Source organism: Emydura macquarii, unplaced genomic scaffold, assembly GCF_026122565.2.
Source record: "Emydura macquarii macquarii isolate MOO-44397 ecotype Brisbane River unplaced genomic scaffold, CSIRO-AGI_Emac_v2 contig_374, whole genome shotgun sequence".
Lineage (NCBI taxonomy): Eukaryota > Metazoa > Chordata > Testudines > Chelidae > Emydura > Emydura macquarii.
Window position 1 is genome coordinate 4,646,105 of NW_027130511.1, and position 26,323 is coordinate 4,672,427.

At 43.8% G+C, this 26,323-nt stretch overlaps 1 protein-coding gene across 11 annotated transcripts in view; it reads right to left on the reverse strand.

The window, feature by feature from the left end:
• The window catches only part of NRXN3 (neurexin 3), a 1,218,301-nt gene that overhangs the window by 655,640 nt on the left and 536,338 nt on the right, over window positions 1-26,323 (reverse strand). For all 11 annotated transcript variants that reach the window (XM_067532399.1, XM_067532391.1, XM_067532404.1 and 8 more), the window contains one exon: window positions 7,244-7,363. In XM_067532399.1, coding sequence (XP_067388500.1) covers window positions 7,244-7,363 — 120 coding nt within the window. The remainder of the gene's footprint in view (window positions 1-7,243; window positions 7,364-26,323) is intronic.

Consider the following 26,323-nt stretch of genomic DNA (forward strand, 5'->3'; position numbering starts at 1 on the left):
GGATGAGGTCAGTAAGGCACAGGAGCGGAGAACAGCATCGGAAGGCCAACCGACAGCAGAAGGGAATTGGAAGGAGGGGAGTGAGGGTGCTTGATTGACTGGATCAGTCAGGCAGTTCTGGTTATAGCAGGTAACGTGTGAAAAGGCACTGAGGAGCGAGGGGGTGCAAGAGATGAAGGAGGGAGCAAGGTGAGAGGAGTGGAAAAGAGGGTCAGTATGATTCATATTAGCTGAATCAGAGGTGGCTCTTGCTTCATGTAGGGTGGACGACTCTACCAAGTATTATCAGCACGCTGTGTGTGTGTGTGTGTGTGTGTGTGGGGGGGGGGGGGGGGGGGGGGCTGCTTTTATTTAAGCTGCTAACTGGTTTAGTCACACACGACTAATGAAGTATGTACAGATTTATTTCCTACACACCAGCAACCTCTCAGTGCTCACTGCTCTCAATATCAATAAGTAATAAGCCAGTCACATTACAAATAAAGGAGTGATAATTAACCATGGGCAATAAAAAGGTGTCTGCAAATAAATCAAGCTGAATACAGTGGCGATGAAATTACAGAAAGGTCCCAAAGTCCAGACAAGGTAATTGGCCCAGCTGGCAACAACAATCACAGAGAAGGAGGCAAAACTGCTCACCTCAGAGTCACAGGTTTGAATCCCAATGCAAAAATAATTATGGCCACTCAGTGGCATAGATGAAATGAGCTGGGAGAAGAAAGGATCTCAGTCCAGTTCTTGGAGGCAGGTGAGCATTTGATAAAAAGCCCATGTCATTACTGCTTCAACTGTCCTACTTGCTGATAGTCTCAGCAGAGAGACTGGTTGACACCAGAGATTTTTCATCTGCTCTGTTCTGTGTAAGGATTATAGCATTAAGAGCGTTTGCCCTGCCACCACTAGCTGAAGCAAGGGAAAGATCAAAATTAAACTCATTTAAATAATAAAAATTGGAGCCTTGACAGTGAATCATAATGTTAAGGTGCATATAAATGTGCAATTATTTATAGTTAAGGATTTAATAACTAATAAAGATAGTTTTAAGTGATTACAGCCAGGGATCACAAGATGGCGGTTGCAGGGACTCTCAGGCAGAGAAAACTAAAATGGTAGACTAGGAGTAATTCGGCCAACAACAAACAGGCACGCTGAGGTGAGATAACGGTCACTCCAAAACCTGAAGGGAGGGATCAGTTGAGCATGGCACAGGTTTTCAGTCAGGTCCAGCTTTGATTGACAGATAAGTTTAGCAGCTGTAATTGGTTCATAAGAACGGACGAATTAGGGAAGGCTTAAACATGATTGGTGGATAGGTATGCTAACGTGAAAGATTGAGGAAATAACCAATCAGAATAGGCCAAAACCTGTATATAAGGCAGAGAACAGACAGGCTCGAGTCTGAGTGTGGCGGTGTGAGTGAACAGTAGCAAAGGTGTCATCGGAAGAAGAAAAAGATCAAGAGCTAACGAAGAAGAGCTGAAATCTCTGAAGAAGGGAAGCAGAGAAGTGAAGCAGCTTTGTGACAGAACAGAAGGACCATTAGACAGATCAGAAGGAAAGAAGCTGGCGGAGGAGTAAGCATGATGATCATAGTATGAAGGGAAAATAGGACATATGAGTGTCTATGCCTGGGATAATAAAGTTGGATGTTTGTGTATGTATGTTTGTTGTTATATGTACAGTTTTAATGTTTAAGTAAGAACTTGCTGTCAGTGTCCTACATGTGACTGATCACCACGTGTAACCACTGAAAACTATTTCCAACTGTACGATATTGCAGTATTGGGTACTTTAAGGTGCATACTTGTGCTAATAGAATTTGTGTTTTGATTTTTTTTTAAATTTATTGTATCAGGAAGTATTGATGCATTAAATACAGAATATTTTTGTTTTTAAAGAAGATTACTGCCTGAGTGTCAATTCTTTGAGCAGAAGGCTGTACCCGTGCCCTCCAAAGGGTCAGCAGAATTAGTCTGTTCTGGGGAGTTTTCCAAAGTTCAGAGGGAAACTTCTGGTAAAACCCTGGCAATTACTCTAGGGCGGGCCATCCCCTTTCACCTGCCAAAAACAGATATTGACAATGGAGTCACTGATATAGGCAGGTTGTTGTGGGGCACCTTGAGTCTGATTTATGGGGGTAACAAGACCAGGGACTGAATGGCACATGGAGGTTATCTCTATTTAATTACTAAAGGTTGCGGTTATACCACATTCTTTAGACAGGATGAGTGAGGTTTGCCCTGACACTGCTCATTGTGTACCTAGTCTAAAGGCCTTCAGACTCCAGATGTGTCAATACAGCACCCATCAATAGTGTTAAATTCACTTATGTAAAAGAAATACAAAAAGCAAAGTGCAGAGGAAGATGGATGGACCTATTCCCATGTCCCTGACACCAGGCTTCAATGTTTGAGGTCTGCTCCAACTTCCTTTTTATTAGGCCTATGATGTTCTGACCTTTATTCAAAAGTTTTGTTCTGAGATTTATTCAGAAATTGCCAATTTTGGCATTGACTTTTTTTTAACTGAGCTGCAGGACAAGAGAGCTCCGCTAACATGAACCAGTCCCCCATAAGATACAGAGCTGGAGTTCAGGAGGGTTTTGATCACGACAAAGCCATTACTATATGAATGAGTCACATACAAAAAGGAAGTAACCCTTCCTCCCTCTCCCCTTCTCCTCCCACACACACAGGCTAATGGGATTCACCAGATGAAAGTAGCGGTGCATGGGTTATAAATTACATGGAAAGGGTCCTTTAATGAAAAATGCAGCCAGTTACAGGTGAAAAGAACAATAGCTCCGTATTACCACTCCTCCAGGCAACAGAACAAGCATGTCTCACCTAGCAGGACGATTGTTTGGGTGAGGAGATCGCTCTGTTTATATCAATACACACTTTGGAAAGAGCAGAGTCTGGAAGTGTGTGAGAAGATATACAAAGGATGGACAACATGAACTGCTTATTTTTCCTTCAGATTGAATGGAAAACTTGCTTTAACAACTTGGATCGATATCACAACCTATAATTTTAAAAATAAATAAATAAAACCAGAAATCTGATCGATAGCCAACAGACAGACTTAACAACCACTCCAACAGAGAGCTGTTTGGAAAGGTGCTTTACACTCTCCTGTTTGCTGTTAGCTATTGATCTGTTACAGACAATGAGCCTCTATTAATACACATCTGAATCAGCCTGGTGACTCCTCCTGAAAACATTTGCCTTGACCCTAACTGTTATCTATCTACATGAGACACAGAGTAACTCAGCTCTCTTTGTGAGGTAGTTTCATGACACCCCACTCCCATTCCCTTTAGGTGGCTCTGTGAAGCCTAGCTTTATATGACTTCAATCTAGAGGGCAAGATGATGGTCTGACTACAGGGATATGGGGCCCATTATACCAAGAAGTTCCATGATCAAGATTACAGATCACAATTTTTCCAGATGATTTGTCTCAAGTTACTGAGAGCCTGGAATTAATACATTAAGATCCAGCATTAAAAAAAAGACCTAGTGTCTTTACTCAGCAAATCTAGCTAGGCTGAGGGTCTCCGCAGACTCAAGTTATCCAAGGTATTGCACTGACATTGTGGCCTTATTTGAAAATTCAGTACCTTAGCAGCACATGCAAAAGTGTTGCATTTGGATGCTCAATATGACATTTAGGCACGTCACTGACTGACTAATATCCCTAAGTGCCAACTGTAGTAATGTTGGTTTCCTACACTTTATTAAACTGCCCAAATTTGAAAGTTAGGTTACAAGCCAAAATACTGGACTGCTTGACCAGAATTGTTCCACCATTAAAGAATAGCAGTCCCAGAAAGGAGCAGAATTAAACCCACCTTTCCATAATTTTAGGCACTTCTTTGACTCTCCCACACACTCTCGCCCTTTACAGTTTTAGTACAGATCAGTATTCAAGGCAGACTTCATTAATTGCCTTAGAAACTAGGAAAACAGCAGCACTAGATCATGACAGAATACACGTTTTTACAGCCCATATTCTGAAATTATTCAATTTTTTCTAACCAGCTTGTACACCATATCATGTATCATTTTTTCTACTGTGCAGAAAACTCACAATAAAACATATGAAACTGAAATTATGCCTCTACAGACTGTAAGTGGGACACCCACTTCCTAGCTTCTGAGGTCTGTGTGATTCCCCAAATCCAACCAATAATCTTAATGGAGCTGCATGACAAATCTATTATAAAGATTCTAGAATTTTTTCCATTATGAACACCTACGGCCTGATCTTTGGCTTGGGATAGCTCCACTGAATGCACAAAGATATCTTTATTCTACAGAAATTAGAGTATAATTGCTCCAAATGAGGATTACTATCTCACCAAACCTTCCTGAGTATCAATTCAGAAAACTCCTTCAGTTTGCAAAATTTATGCTAGCAAGTTACAATTCACACCTACTTGTTACTGGGGACTAGCTAAAGCCACTACTGAGAGATTCATTTAAGTGGACTAATTGTGCCAATTACCCATCTCATAGTGTCATGGAAATGTGCTGCACTGAATCTACTCCAATGCAATCATCCCAATGAGGAAGTGCTCTATTTATCAAAATGGGATGAGAAAGTACATCGAGTAAATCTGTAGCAACTCCACTGATTAGTCTTCAGTATAAAATGGATGCTGCAACAATGCACTTACACCAATGCAAGAGCAGAGTTTATTTGATGAGCATCTACTCAAGTAACAGAAAGACTCCTGTTAGTTTTATAAAATATATATATATTTCTTGACCCAGCAGTTCCTAACACATTCCTAATTGGCAACTAAGGCTACAGCTTGTGTAGAGGAAGGCTATTTATTCCTTCCAGCCATCCTGCTTAATCCAATTCACATGACACGTAATTCACTTTCCCATTACAATGCTAGCACTTCTGTTTGCATCAGACACAGGTGTAATAAGAAACATGTTTAGCAGACATGGAACAAGAGCCAACTGCATCTACCCTGGCTGTGTAACAGAAATGAGGTGATCAGTGACAGAAAAAGGCAATTCAAGCCCCAGTGCTTTGCAGAGACTTTTAACACAAGAAGAGGGCACACGTACCTGGTGCAGATCCCAGCTGGATTCTTGCTGCCCTGGAGCAGTCAGTGCGACTTACCTTCCCAGCTCTCTTTCAGACCCCATTCTCCTGCAAGCATTTGAAGTTCACTGGCAAGGGCCCATACATGCACTGCTGGCATTTGAAAGCTGGTCACTGCATCTGAGTCACCATCACTCAGATCAAACTACTCTGACTGCCTTGCATGGCTTTCCAGCTACCAGCTTCAAAGTGGCAAAGAAGCCCCAGTTACAAACTCAGGAACCTGGCTTGTTGAGACTTCAGAGCCTGCCTGAATTCATTAGCAACAGTGTAACAAGGGTATTCCAATACTCTGGAGCTGTGAAGCCCATTAGGAACACAGAAGAACATGGCATCAACAATCCCTTTAGAGCTATCCACGGCACTTACTTAAATGCTGCTTAACAGATCCAAGGTAGCATTTCCTCTATGCTACTAGCCTTGTAATGTGGTTTGTTTAGTAAGTCTAAGATGAACGACAGAGTGGTGCACAACAGTGGGGGACTAGCAACCAGATGTGACAAACAGGGAACTACACTGGTCATTTTATGAAAGAGTAGAAGAGATCTATGGGGAGAGAGGTCAGTACGACAAGGAGATAGTGATGGTGCCAGAGCTCACAGCTTACTTGCCCAGATAATGCTGTGAATCTCTTTGCAAACAAACAATCTCTTTGTAGACACCCAGGGCTAAAATTTGCTCTGATTTGACACTGGCTTAAATCTGGAGTAATTCCTCTGGATTCAGTGGTGTTGCTCTAGATTCTACACTAGCCAGAGAGCATAACTGCGCTCTGCAATTCCCCACATTTAAAGGGTGAACCATTAATTGGAGTCTCACTGCAGTTGGCACAGCCTTACACTCATGATTGCAAGACTCTTTTTACACTGCCCCTCCTAGTTTGAGCTTTCCCAACGTGTGGTCAGGAGAGAGATGCTGGGAGGAAGGGGAGAGCAGCTAGTAATGCAGCACACTGAGTGACCTATGGAAGGCCAAGCTTCACGGCCCATGAAAGGAACAGATGGGTACACCTGCTAAGAACCTCTTGTTGCTGATGCCATCTTTGGGGAGAATTTCAGTTCCAGGGGTTTGGTCAAACAGTTCCAGTAGAAATATTACTGGTACCTCATATGGCTGGTTGTACTTAACCAGACAGACTCTTGAAACTCTACTAAAAAAGACTGCAAGTGTTCATAATTAAATCATCATCATTCACTAATGGTCCAAAGAACTCAAGTGCCCAATGCTGTACTTGCTGCAGTAAAAGAATGCATGAGTACTACAGTAAATACGGCACAATACTACTTATTGTAGTACTTGCTCACAATGCCCTACTTACTCCTGTGTTCTGGACCATCACTGTAAAATACCTTATTTTGTTAAATAAGGAAAATTGGTCCTGAACCCAGCTGCTTCCTTTAGAAACCAACAAAGGCTATTGAAGGGGGGGAAATTATCTACATACAGGAAGACTAAGTGCACGATTTTTTCAACTTCATTATTAATCAGAGGTCTTAGGGCAGATTTGCCTCGAGCTGAGGGGGTTCAACATTTTGAGGAATACAATCAATCGCATTGCTCTTCCACATTTAATTTCCCATCCAATTTCAACCAATTTCCAGTAATCGGAGCCCAAATCTCCCTATTTACAGAAAGCCCAGCACTTCAAGAATCACTGTTATTCTCAGAGCGGAGTGATGCTCAACTGTTTCATTTGGGGGCTATGACTTTACCATAGGGATTGAAACAAAAACAAATCCAAAATGAGACTCAGTGGCTGCAAAACTATATGAACCAAAACATGCCAAGTTTTGCACAAGTCTAATTATTACCCAGCATGTGAAATTATGCCTGGTTTCGGTAAACCAGACATTCAGTGATCATTGTCATTAGATCCATTTGCACATTCAGCAAGGACGACATTTAAACTAGATCAGAGAGAAAAATAAACCACTGGATCTTGCTTCAAGGAATCTGGCCTTTAAATTCCTTTCTATGAAGCAGATGATTTGGCTTTGCTATTGGGAAAGCTGTGTTCTGGTAGTAACCTTCCCCACCCCCATTATTTTCTATGCCCTCCTCCCCTGACACACACCTCCCAACTCCCATTTAAGTCCCAGACAGCAAAAGCTGGCACTCACGGTCATTGCACTGGCTCCCAGAGTATGACGTCATGGAACAGTCGCAAGTGAAACCTTCCCATTGCTGATTGCAGATACCCTGATTAGCACAGGAATCTTCTTGACAAGTGGTGCTGGGTCCTGGAAATGGGACAAGGAAGAAAGCATGAGACAAAGTCAGGAGGAATAGTTAATTGATAGCTCTGATTCATCATCCTCATCATGCAGTAGAGGGAGGAAAAAAAAAAAAAAAAGGAACCCAAATCCTTTTTCCATTCTTGGGCATGCAACAGAAATTCTGGGCAAACAGAACACAGAGAATTGCACACTCAGCAACAACCCACAAGGGCAGAAAGGAGTAGTGAACAACAGCATATTCCCTCTTAGGCAGGCTCAGCAGAAATGCTTAGTATGGCGAATGTTCAGCCAATGAGGCAGAGAGCCGACGTGTTTATCCTGGTCTTTTCTCTATCTGACTTGTTGGCCGTGACACTCAGTTTGAAGCAAGGGTAGCCAAAGCTCAGCCCATTGTGCAGCGTGGTCTGAAGGCTGCCCTTCCCCTTTGTCACAAAGATGCGGGGTGCTGGGGGCACTAGGCCAGCAGCCAATGCTTCAGTTTGGTCCAAGAAATCTGGCCATTTAGATGAAGGTGAAGCTTTGCAACCTGGAATCTGCATTCTCACCAAGCTGCTCCTTTGTATTAAGGTGAGAGCTGCTGCACCCTGCCCCATTTTAGAAAATTACGGAGGGCCCGCAAGGAACCTGCCAATAAGGTCCTCAAATGGGAAGAAAATGGGAAGCTCTAGTTTAATGTTTTACTCTTTGTTATGGAGAGTTTTCTGCGCTCCCTTTTGGATTGCATTTACCAACCAAACATGCCTTCATTGCTGAGTTGTTCTGGGGGATGGTCTAATATTTCAATCCTGCTCAGACACACTCTGCTCATTTGACATAGGTAAGAGCAGCAAAGAGTGGTTACCAGGTAAAAGGAGCTCAGCTTGGATCCTACTGGTCTAACTAGGAGGCGGCGGCTCCATTTTGGATCACCCATTAGAAGCTGCTCAGCCACAGTAATGATTAAGATGTAGGTGCACACGCATGCGCGAGTGTGCACGCACACACAGTCTCCCTCTCTCTCTTGAATCACTGAATAGATAGCTCTATGTAGTGGCTAAGATTTCTCAGCATCTGTTCATCCAGTTGACAGAATCTCAACAGCATCGTAACATTTCAGAGTGAAAGAACAGTGCCTACATTGTATATATGCACACTGGTCCACACACCTATGTATACAGTGGGTGGCCACTATGGTCTAGTGGATAGTGAAAAGGACTCAGTCAGGAAAACTGGTCTTTTTTCCCAGCTCTGCCCGGACACACTATATGGCCTTTGGCATGTCACTTCATTCCTCTTTGCCTAAGTTTCCCCACCTGTAAATATTGAAATAATACATCCCCCACCTTTGTGAAACATTTTGAGGGCTACTGTTGATGAAGTGCTAGCTATTATTGTATTATATACTATTCACCTAGATACTCATGAACTGATCCCATGCCGAGTTCCCTGTGAAACGCACATACTACCGCTAGCTAATTGTTATCCAGAGATACTCTGGAAAAGAAAAAAAGGCATGGAGGTGGGGAGATGATGAACTAGCCAGGCTGCCCAAGGTCCAGCTGGTCATCACTGGGCTAACCTTGAGAATCATGCAACAACTAAACACATCAGAAAGCTCTATCCTTCTCTAGCACTTTCCACTGCAAAGTGTTTTAGGAACGGCGGGTAAGTTAGTCTCAGAACCCCGAGGGGCTAGATCAGCATCATCCCCTCAGTTTTCCTCCACAAGATAGTTGAAGCACAGAGAGATTGAGGGCAGTATTTTCAAACATATGGATCTAGAGTTAGGTACCTAAATCCCTGTTTAGACACCTAAATTGATTTCAATGGATCCTGTAGTTGTTCAGCACCTCTGAAATGCAGGCCACTTATTTAGGTGCCTAAATATGAATTTTGGTGCTTAACTTCAGACTCCTCCTTCCCCACTCGCCCAAAATGGAAAAATTTGACCTCCATGATTTGCCCTAAGCCACACATCAAATGAGTGGCCTAGGCAGGAATAGAACTTCGGAACTCTGATGCTCAGTCCCTGCTCTAACCACTAGATCATGCTCCCTCTATGAAAACAGACTAGATCAATTTGACTTTACGGGATTTTTGAATCTCTGGTCTTTACATGCTTGCTTTCTGCCCCAGGAAACCCTCTCTCTCAGCCTCTCCTAATGACTTTAGGTCTGAGCTGTCACACTCAAAGAGATCATGTCTGGCTTCTTTTACAGCAGCTGTGCCCATCCTGAATCTCCTGGGTTCACTGGGCAAATTTAAAAGTCAAGCTTTCTGACTGAGTGCCTGGGACAAACCTGAGGCCTTTTCGGCTGCCCCTCTAGTAGGCATCCCATTTTAGATTTGCCTGTTGGTGAAGTGCCAGCAGCTGCCTACTGTTCTGACAGAGCAATGTGAGCAGCAGCAAGTCGGGAGTATAACTGACTATTAGTACACCAGAAAAATTTTGAGCTTCTGTCACAATCCAAACGGCTCTGCAAAAAAGCCTCAGGAAAATAAAGGCACTTATGTTGCGAACATCTCTATATCTGACAAAGCGCCCAAGAGGGAATTCAGCTATGGAATGGGTCAACAGGAACATAGGACACTATAGGTTTGGAAAAAAGGGGTTTCTCTCTCACTCTCACACACACACACTTTTATCTACAGTCTGACTGAACTCAAATGGAATCTCTCCCGATTTTCAGCAGTGTAGATGGAGAACAAAATGTGATTGGGTGTATGTGAGTAAGTATTCAGAGAGAAAGAGCGAGACACACATGGTTTCTCTCTCTCTCACGTGCATACACCCTACACATACATAGATATAGAGAGACAGACATAAGTGGGCTGCACAGGAGATCTGAGACCCACTTCAGCCTTCCCCTACTCTGTGTGGGGCAGGGTATGTTAGTTTAACAACCTGAAATAGATCCTCAGATGTCATTTTTGTTTAAGATTTTCTGAGTAAGCAGAGGAGCAGGTGAAGGGGTGGGGTGTCAAAGGCAGTTACCTTTCCACGGTACCACAAGACACAACCCCTCCACCCCCCACTCCTAGCCTAACCCCAAAACCTGTCTTGTGAAATATGGGGTGCTCTTGGAGCCATTCACAGACAAAGTTAACAAATCCTGACTACAGCTAATATTCCCATAACACCAACATTGCACCCACCTAGCACAGTTTTACATAGCAGGTTTTAACTATTTCTAATGAGCTTTTGTTTGGTCATTTTCTCTACCTTTTCCATACTATCCCAAGAAACTTCACTTTATTTCAGACAAATTGATTTGGCAGTGGAGATCATTCAGTGAGTGCAACCTCTGTTGGGATGCTTCTGAGGGGAGGGGCCAGAACGCTCCCTAGGAAGAAGGTGATGTGGGAGTATGGGTAATGACTTGGGAATCTGAGCCACACTCTGACTGGTACCAAAAGCGGTCACTAGCCAGCAGGGTCAGAGAGAGAGCTGAATGACATAGTAACAAGATCTCCAAACTGCATTTTAAAGGGAACAATCATGACAGGAGTGTTATGTAACGCAGATGGAGCCATAATAGTGAAGAAAAAATAAAATAACCTATGATGATATCCCAAGAAGGAATTTTAAAAACCTCATGACACTTCAGAGAAAAGCTTGAAACCAGATCTGCTGGATTCAGAGTCACTTCTGACGGCACAGTACAGATCTGGGGTATTATACCTTGCCTAACTCCTTAGTACTGGGACATTTGCGTGGTAACAAAATCCTTGTTTCTGAGAGTTCATCTGCTTACGGTCCTTGTCTGGTGTCATAATCCTGGTTTTGACATCAGAACCTCAGCCAGAGGAACTTTTAACAGGGTAGTCACAGGGGCTTAGTATTGGGAAGGAAAGCAACAGGAGCACGGGAGGGTTTATAAACCCAAAAATCCTGTTTTCATATTCTTGCCTTTCAGTGATAATGGAGGAGGATGGGTAGCAGAGATATAGAACTTATGTATACAAAGCAGCAAAACTGGTTCTAAATAACGTTTCCAAAGATCTCGACATGGTATCAGAAGCTCCATTTTTAATGTAATGTCACTGGAAATATTTACAACATCCAATAAGTACAATTAAAATCAAGCTTCAGATCTAGTCTAGAAGCCCTACAAATAATTGCATTTCACAGATGTATAGACAGACGAGGTGTTTTATTTTTTTATTTTTATTGAACCAACTTCTTTAGGTGAGAGAGACAAGCTTTTGAGCCACACAGAGTTCTTCTTCAGGCCTGGGAAGGGAACTCCCAACATCACAGAGAAATGCAAGATGGAACAGATTGTTTAGCATAAGTAGATAGCACATATTGTAAGGGACCATTCCAAGTAGAGTGGCCATTAACACCACTGCAGTCACAAGACAAAAAGAGGGAGTTAATAGGTTACAGATTGTTGTAATAAGCCATAAACACAGTGTCTTGTTCAGTCCATGATTTTTGGTGTCTAGCAGCGTAACTAATTTAAACTCCCAGGCACATCTTTTGAAAGTGTCGTGCAGGTTTCTTTTGAGGATGAGGACTAATAGGTGAGTTATGGAGTGATTGCTGTGTGAAAAAAGTGTTCACCCACACAGGATAGGGTGTTTTAGTCTTTTATCATTTTCCTGAGAGTTTATTTGAGAGCATAGTGATTGTCTAGTTTCACCCACATAATTGTTACTGGGGCATTTAGTGCATTGGATGAAGTTCACCACATGTTGTGAAAGGCACGTGCGGGATCCATTGATCTTAAAAGTTGTGTTGTGGGGGGTGTTGATCATTGTAGCTGGAGATATGTCTGCAGCTGTTGCTCTGAAAGGGTCTGATGTCCCTTTGAGTTCGTGTGTCCTGGCCTCTGCATGGCTTGCTTCTGATGAGGTGTTTAGAGAGTTGTTTGAAGGCCAAAAGTGGGGTGTGTGTGTGTGTTCGTTCAGAAAAGATTTCTTCAAGAAGGAGGTCCCCATCGAGTATGTAGTTTGATGAGACCCCATGTGGGTTCCAGTGTGGAGTGGTAGGTGTCAATTAGAGGTGTGCAGTCAGAAGTGGTTTTATTTCTGTACTGAAGCAGGTTCTCTCAGGGTATTTGGCGGCCCATTCCGTGATGCAATCTGCTTCTCTGGTGGAGTGTCCTTGTTTGGTGAGGGCACTTTTAAATGTGTTAAGGTGTACATCCTGGAGCATATCCTATGATATCTGAGTGCCCGGCTGTAGATAACAGAATTCTTGGTGTGTCTGGGGTGGTTACTGAATCTATGAAGATAGGTGTGGTGATCTGTGGGTCTCTTGTACATAGTTGTCTGTAGGGTTCCGTTGTTCAAGGTGATTGCAGTGTCCAGGAAGATGATGGTAGTGGGGGAGTGTTCCTGAGAGAGTTGAATGAATATGTGGTAGTTGTTGAAGTTGTGGTGGAAACAGGCACATTGGATTTATGGCTTATTACAACAATCTGTAACCCATTAGCCCCTTCTTTTTATCCTATGATGGCAAAGGTGTTAACAGGCCACTGTACCCCAAATGGTCCCTTATAATATGTGCTAACTACTTATGCTAACCAATTGGTTCAACTTTGCATTTCGCTGTGATTCTGGGAGTTCCCTTCCTAGACCTGAAGAAGAGCTCTGTGTGGCTCCCCAGATTCTCTCTCTCACCAACAGAAGTTGGTCCAATAAAAAAAAATATCTCATCCATCTCATCTCTCTAATATCCGGGGACCAACATGGCTACAATTACATCTCTCCCGGGTATGTCAATTTATAAGTTTTAATTCATAAGATGCGTGTGTTTGCTTTTATTTTCTCTCTGAGTTTACACACACACCTGGCCATCTCAATAATCTTAGGATTATTTTCACTGATATTTGAGACTGCATTTTCAGACCTTCTGAGCCCACTTAGCACTGTGTAATGGATGTAAAGTGAACTTAAAATAGAGATAGACCACGGAGAATTTCCCGTGGACAGGAACTGTGGGCAACTGTTCCCAACCAATAAAAATGTGAAAGATGCAGTTTGCCACCTCCTGTCCCAGTTGTTCCCAACCCTGGGAATCATCTAAGAGGACAGAGGGGCATGCTACGGGCTGCTCCAATGGAATCCGTTACTGGGATAAGGTCCATGAAGAGGTCCTAGAACACTCCCTTGCAGCTCTAATTTCCCCCAGGGCTCAGGGAACTGCAACTGGCTCACTGATGGACCCTCCTTTCTCAGAGTTGAGAATCTTGCCTTTTATTTCTCATTGGGGCTATGTGGATGGGTGTATGTTTTTTGTCATCTTTTTTCTTGTTACAGGAGACAAAAGTCACCCAATAGGGATACAAGCCCAGCAGTCCTGGCCAAATTCCACTGTGGGCAACTGCTGCCTCTCTAAATTTCTCCTGAAATGTCACTGTACAAACAATTTTTCTCCCCGCCAACCTAAATTGTCCTGGGGTGTTTCGGTGCACTGCCACAATCATCATACTCCAGCCCTGAGGTAGATGTATTTCACTAGTGAATGAAGCAGGGGGTTAGATGAGATGACCTTCTGAAGTCCCTACCAACCCTAATATTCTTTGAGTCTAAGCAATTCTTTGTGTGTCATTTCACTGGGGGTTGAAAAGCACTATGAAAATGAAAGATGTTTCATAAGAATAATAATCACCTAAGGAATTCAGTTTCTTTAAATGACGGTTGCAGGATCATAAAGCTCTTATGTGCTTTTGTCATGCCTGGCACTGGATAGGAAGCTATACAAACTGTTCCTGATCCTGCATGTCACAGCACCCTTCACCTGTTGAAAATCCAGTTACATCCCTATAGTGGTGTTATTTTTTACTATGTTGTTTCCTTTGCGTTTTACCCCATCAATACAAACTGGATGGATGCCAAGAAGACTTACAGGGATGGCCTTTTCAACCTTCTTCTCCAAATGAACTGAAGTTCAGATCTCTCTCCCCCGAACCTTCAAAGGGCTGGGAAAACTTACCCATGCAAGAAGCCCCTAGTGACTTTGATGGGTGCTTCAAGGTAAAGAAAAAAAACCTAACTGGACTGGAAGCAAAGAAGCGAGTCCATCTTGCTCATGCCATAGGGAGCTAAATTTAACAACCTCCACCGCCCCAGCCCTCATTAAAAAAAGAAACTGTTACTAACCTGTTCCATCGCTGTTATGCAACACATCTCAAAAACATGTCCATTCCACTTCGGGTGTGTGCATGCCCAGGGCACACCCAGTGCACTGTTGCCAGAGATTTTTCCATCAGTGGCACCTGTCAGGGTGGTACATGCATCCCCTGCTGCCCTATGCTACTGCATGGTGGTAAAAGGACAGAGCCACCCCTGACCTTCAGTTCCTTCTTACTGGCAAGACACTAATATAGAGGGGAAGGATAGTGGGTTGTGGAATGGACATCTTGAAGAACAAACAGCTACAAATGAGTTAGTAACCATTTCTTCCTCTTCAAGTGATTGCACTCAAGCAGTTCAATCCAGAGGTGGAATCAGAGTCTACCTGAAGAAGAACTGGTGGACCACGCACGTGAATTTGGCATCAGCTCTAGCTTGCTGAGAAATGGCATACTGTGAGGCAGAGGTATGCTCTGAAGAGCACATTACCCCTTTAAAAATGTCTGGGATGTGCACTTGAGCTAGGCAGCTGCAGAAGCTGCATGTGCTCTTATTGAATGTGCTAGTACTCTGCTTGATGGAGCTACATGGGCCAATTTGTAAAACAAACATATACAGGAGAATATCCAAGATGAGATCCTTCGTGAAAAGACTGGGAGACCTTTCATTTGGTCTGCAACTGCCACAAACAATTGAGGGTGATCTAAATTGCATGAGACTGTCCAAATAAAACGCTCACGCTCTCCTAACATTCACCGTGTAGAGTTTCTCCTCATCTTTATGAGTCTTTGGGAAGAAGGAATGTAGGTATGTTGCCTGATGGATATGAAAGTGAGCAACCACCTATGTAAGAAACTCTGGATATGGATGCAGATAACTCTTGTCTTTGTAGAAGACCATGTAAGGAGGAACAGATATTAAATTAACCTGCTGTCCTGGCAGCAGTGATTGCCACCAAAGAGGCTACTTACATAGAGAGAAGTCACAAAGAACAGGTAGTTAGAGATTCAAAAGAAGAACCCTTTAGTTTCAACAACACCAAGTTCAAGTCCAAAAGGTGAAAAACAGGATCATCTAGCTCAGGATACAACCTTCCAAGACCCTTCAAAAACCTTATTGACACAGGGTTGGAAAAGACAGGATGATTATCAGTTAGAGCGTGGAAAGCCAAAGTAACTGCTAGATTAATCTTGATGGAACTAATGGCCATACCTCGTTGTTTTAGGAAAAAAGAGAAACAGTAGAACCTCAGAGTTACGAATACCAGTTATGAACTGGCCAGTCAACTACACACTTCATTTGGAGCCAGAAGTACACAGTCAGGCAGCCACAGAGAAAAGGGGGGGAAAAAAAGCTAATACTGAACAGTACTGTGTTAAACAAACTACTAAAAAAAAATAAAGGGAAAGCAGCATTTTTCTTCTGCATTGTAGTGTTTCAAAGCTGTATTAAGTTAATGTTTAATTGTAAACTATTGAAAGAACCACCATAACATTTTGTTCAGAGTTACAACCAACCTCCATTTCCCAGGTTCTACTGTAGTTCAGAATAGGATGTAATGGAGACAGGACAAGAGAAACCCCCTTCTGCTGGGACCAGATGGAGAATCTCTTCCACTTTACCAGGTAAGTATACCTTGTGGATGATTTTCTACTATTTAAATAGTACACATTGGACTGTCTTTGAATAAGCCTCTTCCTGGGAGGTTAGACATGGAGCATCCACGCTGTTAGGTGGAGGGCCTGCAGGTTGGGATGGAGGAGGAGACCATGATCCTGAGAGATCAGGCCTGAGTCTGGTGGGAAAGTCAATGTAGCTTTGACCAAGAGGGACAGCAGAGGTGATAACCAGTGGTGCCCAGACTATGCTGGAGCTATAAGCATGATCTGAGCATAGTCCTGTCTGATTTTCAACAATACTCTTGGAATGAGTGGGACTGAAGGAAATGAAGGAGCATGTTTGTCCAGGGCAACAGGAAAATGTCCCTGAGGGACCCAGGCTGTGAACTTATTAAGAACAAAACCAGTGACACTTCCTGATGACCTTCGCTGCCAAGAGGTCTAATTTGATGAGTACCCCACAGCCAGAAAATGAACTTGGTAGATAGAGTGGTAACTGGTAAACAATCTTCTTAACTGATCTGCCAAACTGCTCTTCACACCCAGAAGGTGAGAAGCTTTTAGGTTGACTGAACTTGCAATACACAAGTCCCACAGTCTGATTGCCTCTTGGCGTAGCAGAATCAACTAGGCCCTTCCTTGCTTCATATAAAATATAGCTGTTGCATCGTCTCTGAGTATACGTGAGCTTCTTCCTTTGATATGGGGAATGCAGGCTTGACAACAGCCCTCAGTTCTCTGGCATTTATATACAGATTTAAATCCTGTGTAGACCATAGGTGTAGACCTATGCTTGTGGCTGCAAGGAACCCAGGTGAGCCCCCTAACCTAGGACAGAAACCTCTACTTAGGGTTAAAGCTGGCTGAGGAGGAGAAAATAGCATCCCCAAACACACAATTTGAAGGGTTTGTCCACCACACTAGAGGCAAGGATTTGACTGGGCACTTGCACAACCATGTCTACAGAGTAACAAGTGGGTGAGTAGAGTCCAAGACAGCTCCTATGAACTCTATTTTTGTTCTATGGACTTCTCTGCACTGATGAGCAAGCCCAGCATGTCAAAGGTGGATTGGATGACAAGCCACATTGGACAGTAACTGAGGCTTGGACCAGACTCTCCAACCAGTTGTCAGACAGGGAAACACTTGAATTTCTGAGGAACATTGCCACCACTGCCGTACACCTTGTGAACACACATGGGGCTGTGGACAGGCCAAATGGTAGGTCTGCAAATTGTAGTGGCATTGGTTGACCAGAACCTTAGGAATTTTCTGTGGCTCTGATGTATTGCCACATGGAAATATACTCCTTTTAAGATGACGGCAACATACCAGTCACCAGGATCCAGGGAGTGGATAATGGAAGTGAGCATGACCATGAAAAAAAAAAAATGTTCAGATGTTTGTTTTTGAGCTGTCACAGGTCTGAGGCCTCCTTTTGCTTTTGGGATCAGGAATTAGTGGAAATAAAATGTCTTCCCTTTGAGTAAGTGTAGAACCTCTTCTACAGCTCCCTACGGGAGAGGAGATTGCAGCTCCCAAAGAAGAACTTCCTCATGAGAGTGGTCCGTGTAAAGGTCTGAGGAAGGGGGCTGGGAAGCTGGGATACAAATGAACTGAACGGTCCATCCCAATTCACATGCTCAAGACTCAGTCGTCTGTTTTGATGAAAGACCAAGCACTCAGGCACTGGGAGAGCCAGTTGATAAACAGAGGGGTAGGAGAGGCTGGCACTGTGAAAGCGGATATGCGGTCCTTGACAGAACACATCAAAACATTTGCTTAAAGCTCCTAGTCTGTCTGGAGGAACTAGGAACTGCTACAGAAGGTGGAGGTCTTCTCGTATAACCTCTGTTGTTTTTCCTCCCTAGGTCTTGGTGGCAGAGCATGAAAGCAGGATAGTGGTGTGGCTACTGAAAACAAATTTTTTTTCTCTTTGGGACAGGTGTATAAATGCCAAAAGATGTGAGTCCTTCCGGCTACCCAGTCTATCAGTGTGCTCAGAGATGAGTGAAGGTGCCTCAAAAGATCTTGTTTGATCTATTGGACCTCTTGAGGGAGACCTGATGGAGGCATGAACATGTGTGTATCATAATGGCTGATGCCATGGTCCAGCAGCAGAGTTGGCAGCATCTAACCCCAACTGAAGTGAGGGTCTAGCCACTAATTTACTCTCTTCCACTAAACCAAGAAATTCTTGTCTTTCATCCTCTAGCGATCTGTCTCTAAATTTTCATATACTGTGCCAGAAGTTAAGTCGTAGCACCACAGCAATGCCTATTGGCTAGCTGTTCTGCCAACAAGCAAATAGAACTTTCAGACAAACATGTCGAGTTTTCTAGCACCCTTCAGTTTTGAGGTAGATGCCTGTTGCCTCTGGTGCTCTCTCTCATTGGCCACTGAGATCACTGGCAACCCCAGAAGGGAGTGGGTGTAGACGTGCTCAAACCCTTGAAAGGATACATAATATCTGTGATCTGCTCACTTTGATGTGGAGGGAAGGGAAGATGGAGTCTGCCACAGAACTTTGGAGGCCTCCAGGAAAGCTTAATTAATTGGAAGCATTACCTGAGTAGGTTCTGCAGTGGCTAAAACATCAACCAAGCTGTGGGATGACTCATGAACCTCTTCCACCTGGATATTGAAGGACCTTTTTAAAAGGTCCTGATGAGCCCTAGAATCATCAGATGGGAGCAAGGCACCCTCCAAAAGCACTGCCTTGGCAGGCAATGAAGAGGAGAAGTTGACTGAGGTGGAATCTGGTCTGGCCCACCCAAGGGGAGATTCACCTGAACAACATCCTCCTGCTCAGTAACAAGCCTGGAACAGGGTCATCATCTGCTGGTGTACTTGGCAGGATGGTTTTTCATGCCTACTTGATTCAGCAGAAAGGGTGGGCACAGAAAGAACCTGGATGTAGAAAGGAATCCCCAAGGATTGTTCCAGAACAGCCACTGGCAAGACCTGGGAGCCCAAGTTACTTCCAGGACATGGCTAGAGGCTGGGCAAGATGGCCCCTGCTGTGGTAAGCCCTTGGAGGGGAACAGCAAGGCAGATGATGTGACTGTGAGACATATGAACTAGCCTCCAAGTCCTAAGATGAATCAGCCTCTTCTGAGCAAGGGATGGGCTGATCCTATCAGTGCAATGATTGGTGTCCGGAACCCAGGGACAACAGTACCAAATAAATCATTGCGGGCTTCCCTCTTGATGGCACTATACCATGAGGCACTCAGATACCTGTATCTGTAAACAATCGGTGTGTCGTAGTGGCTGGCAGAGTTTGACCTGTGGTCCTCATTCCCAGCTGAAAGGACTCCTGTACCTCTGGTGACAGCGGTAACGAGAGGCTCAACAAGTCCCTTGCTGCAGCCTAAGCCTCTGGAGTGGATAGTGCCGGGGTTGTCTCTAGTTGGTGGGTCAATGCAGACTGCGCCGATGAGCTCAACAGTGCCTGTGCTGGCACCAGAGTCGGCAATCCTAACTGAGCAGATGACTGCCTTGTGGAGTGCCTTGGTTTTGAATGCACTCTTTCATTGTCCGCATGCCTGCCGGACTTCAGTGCAGGGGATCTCCCTCTCCGCGATGCTGAGTACTTGGAGGCCAATTTGCAAAGTTTCTTCCTCAGCACCAGGGAAAGCGACTTGTACTGGCATTCAGCCAATATAGGCAGCACACTCCTCACTGAAGCCAAAGTGCTTGGCACCAAGGCTCTGATGGTGGGTACAGATCTACCTCCATCAGGAGCAATTTAAGTCTGTCTGCCCTGTCTTTATTTATTCTAGGTTTAAAATCCCTGCAACTCTGACACTGATCCCTGATGTGCAACTCCCTGAGAAACTTCAGACAACTGGAGTGGGGTCACTCACTGGCATTGGATTTCTCCCACTGACTAAGGCGTGCACTGGTAATGATGCCAGAACAGGAACCGAAGTGTTTTAAAAAAATAAACACTTGAAAGAAAATGTATAACTATCACTAATACACTGTAAACTAATAAGCTAGTACAAATGAGCATGAACTCTAAACAAATAGAAGGGAAAAAATTTGCAATAGCAAAATAAAATGCTTCAACAACGGCATGGGCAGTAAGAAGGAACTGAGGAGGTTTGGGGATGGCTCCGCCCTTCATGCAAGCACAGGGCAGCAGAGGGGCACCACCCTGACACATACCACTGATAGAAAAGTCTTGACAACAGTGAGCTGGGGGCACACACACTTGAAGTGGAATGGACATGTGCAATCACTTGAAGAAGAACTCTAAAATATCATCATCTTCTTACTCATGAATCAACAAATCTGCCCCTGCTTCTCTTTACATCTTAGTTTACTAATGAAGGCATGTGTTTTGGACTCTGCTCATAGTGTGCGCTAGGCCAATATCATGCTGGGAGAGCCAGCAGGGCTGGATTCTGCCTCAGGCATCAGCTACATTAGTCCGTTTAATTCCAATCCAAGGCTCACTCCTACTGGGAATTAAGGAGGAGGCTGAAAGAACCAAATCCTATGTGAAGTTAGGAAAAAAAAAAAAAAAAAGTCTTTTTGATGTATAAATTAAGAAAATTTGGGGCTTGATCCTCCACTGCCCCGTACTTCGTCATCCCTGTGCAAAGCAGGTGTAAAACACTTTCAAATAACTATAGTGTACAAGTGTAAACAACTACACAAGGCAGACACAACCGGGTCCTGTGCCTGGAATCACAAGCAGCATAAACCAGGAATCCCATGCAGCGATTTTAGCCAAGCATGCTGAAGTCAAACCTCAAAAAAATGTAAGGACAGATTTTCAAAAGTGCTCAGTGCCCACAACTTGCAGTGGGTTTGTGTCAAGCGTTCAGCTGTATTTGAGCACCTAACTAAAAAGAGCCAGATTTCCACACGCACTTAGCACCCAGCAGCTCTCGTTATCACAGCTACAGATTTTCTCAAGGACTCTATCACCGGCATGCTGAGTGCTTTGGAAATCCTGGCCATATATTTAGATCCCTAAATGGGAGCTGAGCTCTGTAAATGTCTGATCCCCATTGCAGGTGCTGAGTCTTGGTGAAAATTCTGCTCTCAGCATGTGCTTGGCCATGGAATTTAAAGGACGAGGATAAGCTAAGATGAATACCCCTGTTATCACAACTCACCCAAGGAACACATATTCCATGCACAGTGACAAAAGAGGGGATTAGCAGCAACAGTGGCCCGTGGAGAATGCCTTTGTATATAAAAGCTATAAAGTGGGTACAGACCCCAACACATACCACCCTGCTCCTCCCTCTCTGAGCATCCCGGGAAGGTTTTGAGGAGATCATGCCCTGGGTGAGTGGGGACAGAAATGGCTGAACAATAAAAACTGAACTGCATAAAAGGGAACATGTCTGAATGGGGGTGGGAAAGGGGGGAGATGTGGAGGGAGGGATGTGGGAAACAAACCACACTAGCCAGACGTGGAAATTCAGAGCAAAATAAAGAGGGGAGGAAGAGAAAAGACTGAAAGTGCTGAGTATGAACAACAAAAGTACAGTTAATTGGCTTCCTTTCACCCCACCCCAAATCAAAGCAGCCCAGAAACCGTACCACCAGATCTCACAACATTTTAGTGCTCACAAGTGTTCTTGGGCATCCAAACCCATAGTGCAAAGGTTGGTTTCCTGAAACTAAAAAAACCACATCATGCAGTTAACACCCCACTTCCCCCTAGATTTCAGCATGCTCAGTGTTCCGCTTCTGAAAGGCAAATATCCCTTTGGCAGGGGACCACAGGGAACGGTTAAGGCCTCTTATTAATCTTGGGACCAATATGGAGTGAGTCTTCATTGCTGCTCAGAGACCTTTAACTCCTGGGCATGGAGGGCCACCCTCTGCAGAGGCTAAACACCTAACATGATCTGATTCTCTTTGAGACTGCTTCTGCCATAGAAATATGCTCAGAGCTCCCGTCTGCTTCAACGGGAATCACATGCACCCCTGGACAGGTGAATGGAACCAGCAGCCTGTACAGGCACCAGGAGCTATCAGCAGAATAACTAGAGCACGACAGAGACTAAGGCTTCAGAAGCAACAAGCTATTTGATGTGAGAATGTCAGCAGGAGTTTGCAAACCTTCTAGCCCTTCCTGCTGTATTTCAGTGGAGGCCACGGAGCATCTTCGCTTGGATGTTACCTATGTTCCCATGTATTCCTGAGCTCCCACATTGCTCCACACATTTCCATCTGTCCTCTTCCCCTCTCCACTTTCAGGCAAACACACCTTGGAAATGCAGCTGCACACTGGGAATGGCATTTGACATCCCCTAATCTCAACCTCTAAGAGACTCCAACTATACAAAATTCCTGGTCCACCCCCAACAGGGGAGTGGAGGCCAAAGACACCAACAAGTCTGGTCTCTCTCCAGGATGGTGTGAAAGGCACTTTCTATTCATCTTCTCTCCACCCCCCAGACAAAACCTGGGTTAAATTAGCAGTCAAGACAGAGGTTTTGAAGTAATTGAACTGCTAGGGATGATAGCTTCAGGGTTCCCTGCTACGCAGCAATGGTATACATTCTCCAAGGATTCCTTTTATTTTTAAGAATGCTTCTCTTCTCTCAGGGAGATGAGGGATCCTGTGCATTCCTTTAGGGGCCTTCCACGTTTTCCTAGCCTTTTCTCGCTTATTTACTTGATGTACCATGATATAGTTACTCTGGCTCTTGCCAAAGACAATTTGACAGCATCCCCTACTTCACAGCCTAGCACAGCTACACCTTAACTGGCCAGAGAAGTCACTGTTACTCCCTGCTGCCTCTAGTGGAGCTAGTGTCTTCCCTCTCCAGCAGTTTCAGATTTGCCAACCAACGGAGCAGAAGATCATAACTAAAAGCTTGCATGCGCAAAGAAAAATCTGCCTTTCCATCCCACTCTTGAAAGCTCTCCAAAGTTCAGTGCACTCAGGGAGTCTTGCTTTAGTTCAGCATTCTGCAGTAGAACACCCTCTCTAGGTATTGCAAGAATTTTGAAATCTATGTGATCTTTAGTACAACAGTCATTCAAGACAAGGAATCTTCATCACTGGTCAAACGTGCTCCTATCATTTAATAAGCAGGATTTTCTCTTTTGCTGTGGGGAAGCAGGGTGTGTGTACACGTGTCTGTATCTTCAACCACTTGCTCTCTTCTAGTTCCTTATAAGCATCCTAAAAGATCAACCTTGCCCACATCAGTTATCTTCCAACTCATCCCCTGATATCCCTTCACCTTTGAGCTTCTTGAATGGGCTGTTTACAAACACAGCCAGACTACTCTTTTTGTGCTACTTCCTGGATCCCCTTCAAACCTGGTTTCCTCCCTCCCCACCTCCTAGACATAATTCTAAACAAGGTCTCTAACGACCTCCTTTGGGCCAAGTCTTGGTACCTAAACTCCATCCTCATCTTTTTACCTTTCTGCAGCCTTCAACACCATTGATTTCTCTCTCCTAATTAACAAACAGTAAATAATATTAGAGGTCAATGAGAGTTTCATGCATGGATTAACAGTATGAAATGGTCCTAAATATTTTATGATACTTATTGATGAACCATCCAATCCAAGGCTTCTAATAATCAAGTTAAAAATTATCAGACTCAACCTAAGATCCATGAGTACTAATTGCTGCCAATATTTGCATGTTTGTTTAATTAAGGTTTGTAAAGAGCTATAACACACTAAGTGATTTTAATTGTTGCTAACAGAGTTTTTTAAATTGAAATTCAAAAGACTTTTTCCAAACCAGTTCAAATTAGAAATGTCTCTCTCTCTCCTCGTTTTCAAAGTCTGTATCATTAAAATGGCCTTCACCATCTCTTCTTATCCCTAAGTGGGGCTGAAATTAAGAATCCAAGTTAGCCCTTCTGTCCTGTAAAATATTAATGGCCATCTGTATTTTACCAACCAGCTGTTCAGTGACAGCTTTTCATCTGAACCATCATTAACCATTTCAGGAAATCAACCTGTGCAATTATGGATTTTCACAGTCTGTGATACAGTCAAACCTCTTTAGCCACTGAAAACAATTCTCTTCCTTACCCTGAATTCCTCCCCAATCCCACCCTCACTCTCAGAGGGACTGAGAGTTAGCCCCCCTTCGTGCTGTTTCAGAGGTGTGACTGCATCCAAACTGAAGGCATTAGAGGTTACACAAAGGCATCTTTCAGTCCAAACCGGTAATGGGAACAAGAACCTTCTCTACCTTGCAGGTCAGCTTTGGTCAACTCAACTTTGTTAGCAAAAAAAACAGAAAAAGCAAAAACAATAAACCAGAGGTTAGTAAAAAGGCAGATAAACCAGGATAACATCACTGAAAATAAACAAACAAAAGCAACTGGCACAATCAACACAGCCAATATGCACAGTTAATACACACGAGAGGGGCACCGCAAACAAAACAGAGATGGGGAGGGGGGGAGTAAGGAGAGACAGGCAGCCACTGCTGTCTTAAATCCATCACCACTAAAACAATACAAAACGAGGCAGCAGACGATAAAGCACAGATGATCAGGGAAAACATGTTTCTCACTCTCTCTCTCTCTCTCACACATACACACACAAACAAACACAGAAACCAGAACAGAACAGCAGCATCCCATAACGTACTAACATAATGTACTTCCCACTCCCCATGGTGTTTACTGATCATTTCAGGAGCCTCCTTGGCCCCCACAAAGAAATACATAGCATCAATTTGAATCAAAAATCTATTTGACCTTTAACACGTGAGGTGGGACTATATTTATTTCCTTGCGACAACCAGACTCAGGCTGGAAATACAAAGCTGCTCCCCTTCCTCAGAGTGCAGCTCCCCGTTGGCTTTTTATCTAAAGTGAATTTAGGGCAGGTGAATGAGGAGGGATTGACAGTCCTGGCATTCATCCCCAGAACAGGGCCCAGCGCTGGGTGGGAAGTGACAGTGGAAGCTTCCTTCACATACTGCCTCCTGCCAAATCTGTAAGAAACTCTCTCTCTCTCTCTCTCACACACACACACACACACACACACACTCGGAAAGAGAGGGCACTTCAGTCTCTGTGGCCTATTTACTCCTTGACAGTCTCAGCAGTGTATGTGACAGAGAGAAAACCGTGATGTTACCAATACAGAACTGCACCCAAGTTGTACTCAGAGAAAGGAGCACAGAGAAGAAAACCCACCAAATTTTGCACTGGTGGACACAGAAATTCTCCCCAGTTATAGGGAGAACTTATGTTACGGAGAAGCCACATAGATTTTTGATCAATTAAAACCGAAGCTTGAACTTTCTCTTTCAGTGCGTAAAGGAGGGTGGGAATGGGGGCAGGGAGTAGCTCCTGAATCCCAAGTTATGTATTTCTATTAATCGTGGTTGTGTCAAGAACATTTGATAAAACACCGGCCCTTGCCTTGGGTGGATAAGAAGTATGCACTCACCTTTGTGGCTTATGGTTCTTAAGAGCTACTACTTAAAAACTGGTACTGAATCTTGGCTGGTGTTATTTTTTTCCCCTTCTCCTTTTACATTTACTGCTCTATAAATTGGAATTGGCAATAGAAGCACATGTGCAGTTTCCTGTGGTTCCCATAAAGTTTAACATCTTGAACCTTTGCTATCATTTTACAAACCACAGTCCATGAAAGACTCAAGATGACAATTACCTCCCCTTTCAAGCCGCTCAGATTTCTTTTTCCTCTTCAGAGCAGCTCCATTACACAGAGCCATAAAATTTTCAAAGGTCTCTCAAATGAAGAGGGACAGCTTAACGCATTTCTCCAGGCCTTTTTCCTTGCCACTTAGTCCAATAAACAAAGTCATTTGTGTTGAACAAATGAGGATTCTCCTGCTGCCCAGCTCCTCATCTTCCTCCAACCTGATCCAACAATGAAGCCCTCAGGGGGAATTTGTGATATCAGTTTTCTCCGTGCCAACAGAATACAATGTTATATGGCACAGAGGAGTTGCCAAGCTGCATCAAACTCTTGTTTCATCAATTAGCCCTCTCCCCAATCTGTCCAATTCCTGATGCTTTACAGAAAGGTGAAGAACTACCATACTTCACCTCATCAGTTGTGAGATATCGAGGAGCGAAATCCTTTTTGACACCATCCAGTGATCGTTTTACAAGCATGATATCTGATTGCCTTCTCTCCTTCCCTACCCACATGCTTCTCTATATGCAAAATGTACTGGTCATTAAATTATCCAGCCCCAGCATTTGACTCAAGCACTTCATGCAGCAGTGAATTCCAAAAGTTAACTATTCATTGTGAGACGTAGCACAAGCTTACAACTTCATTGCAGGATT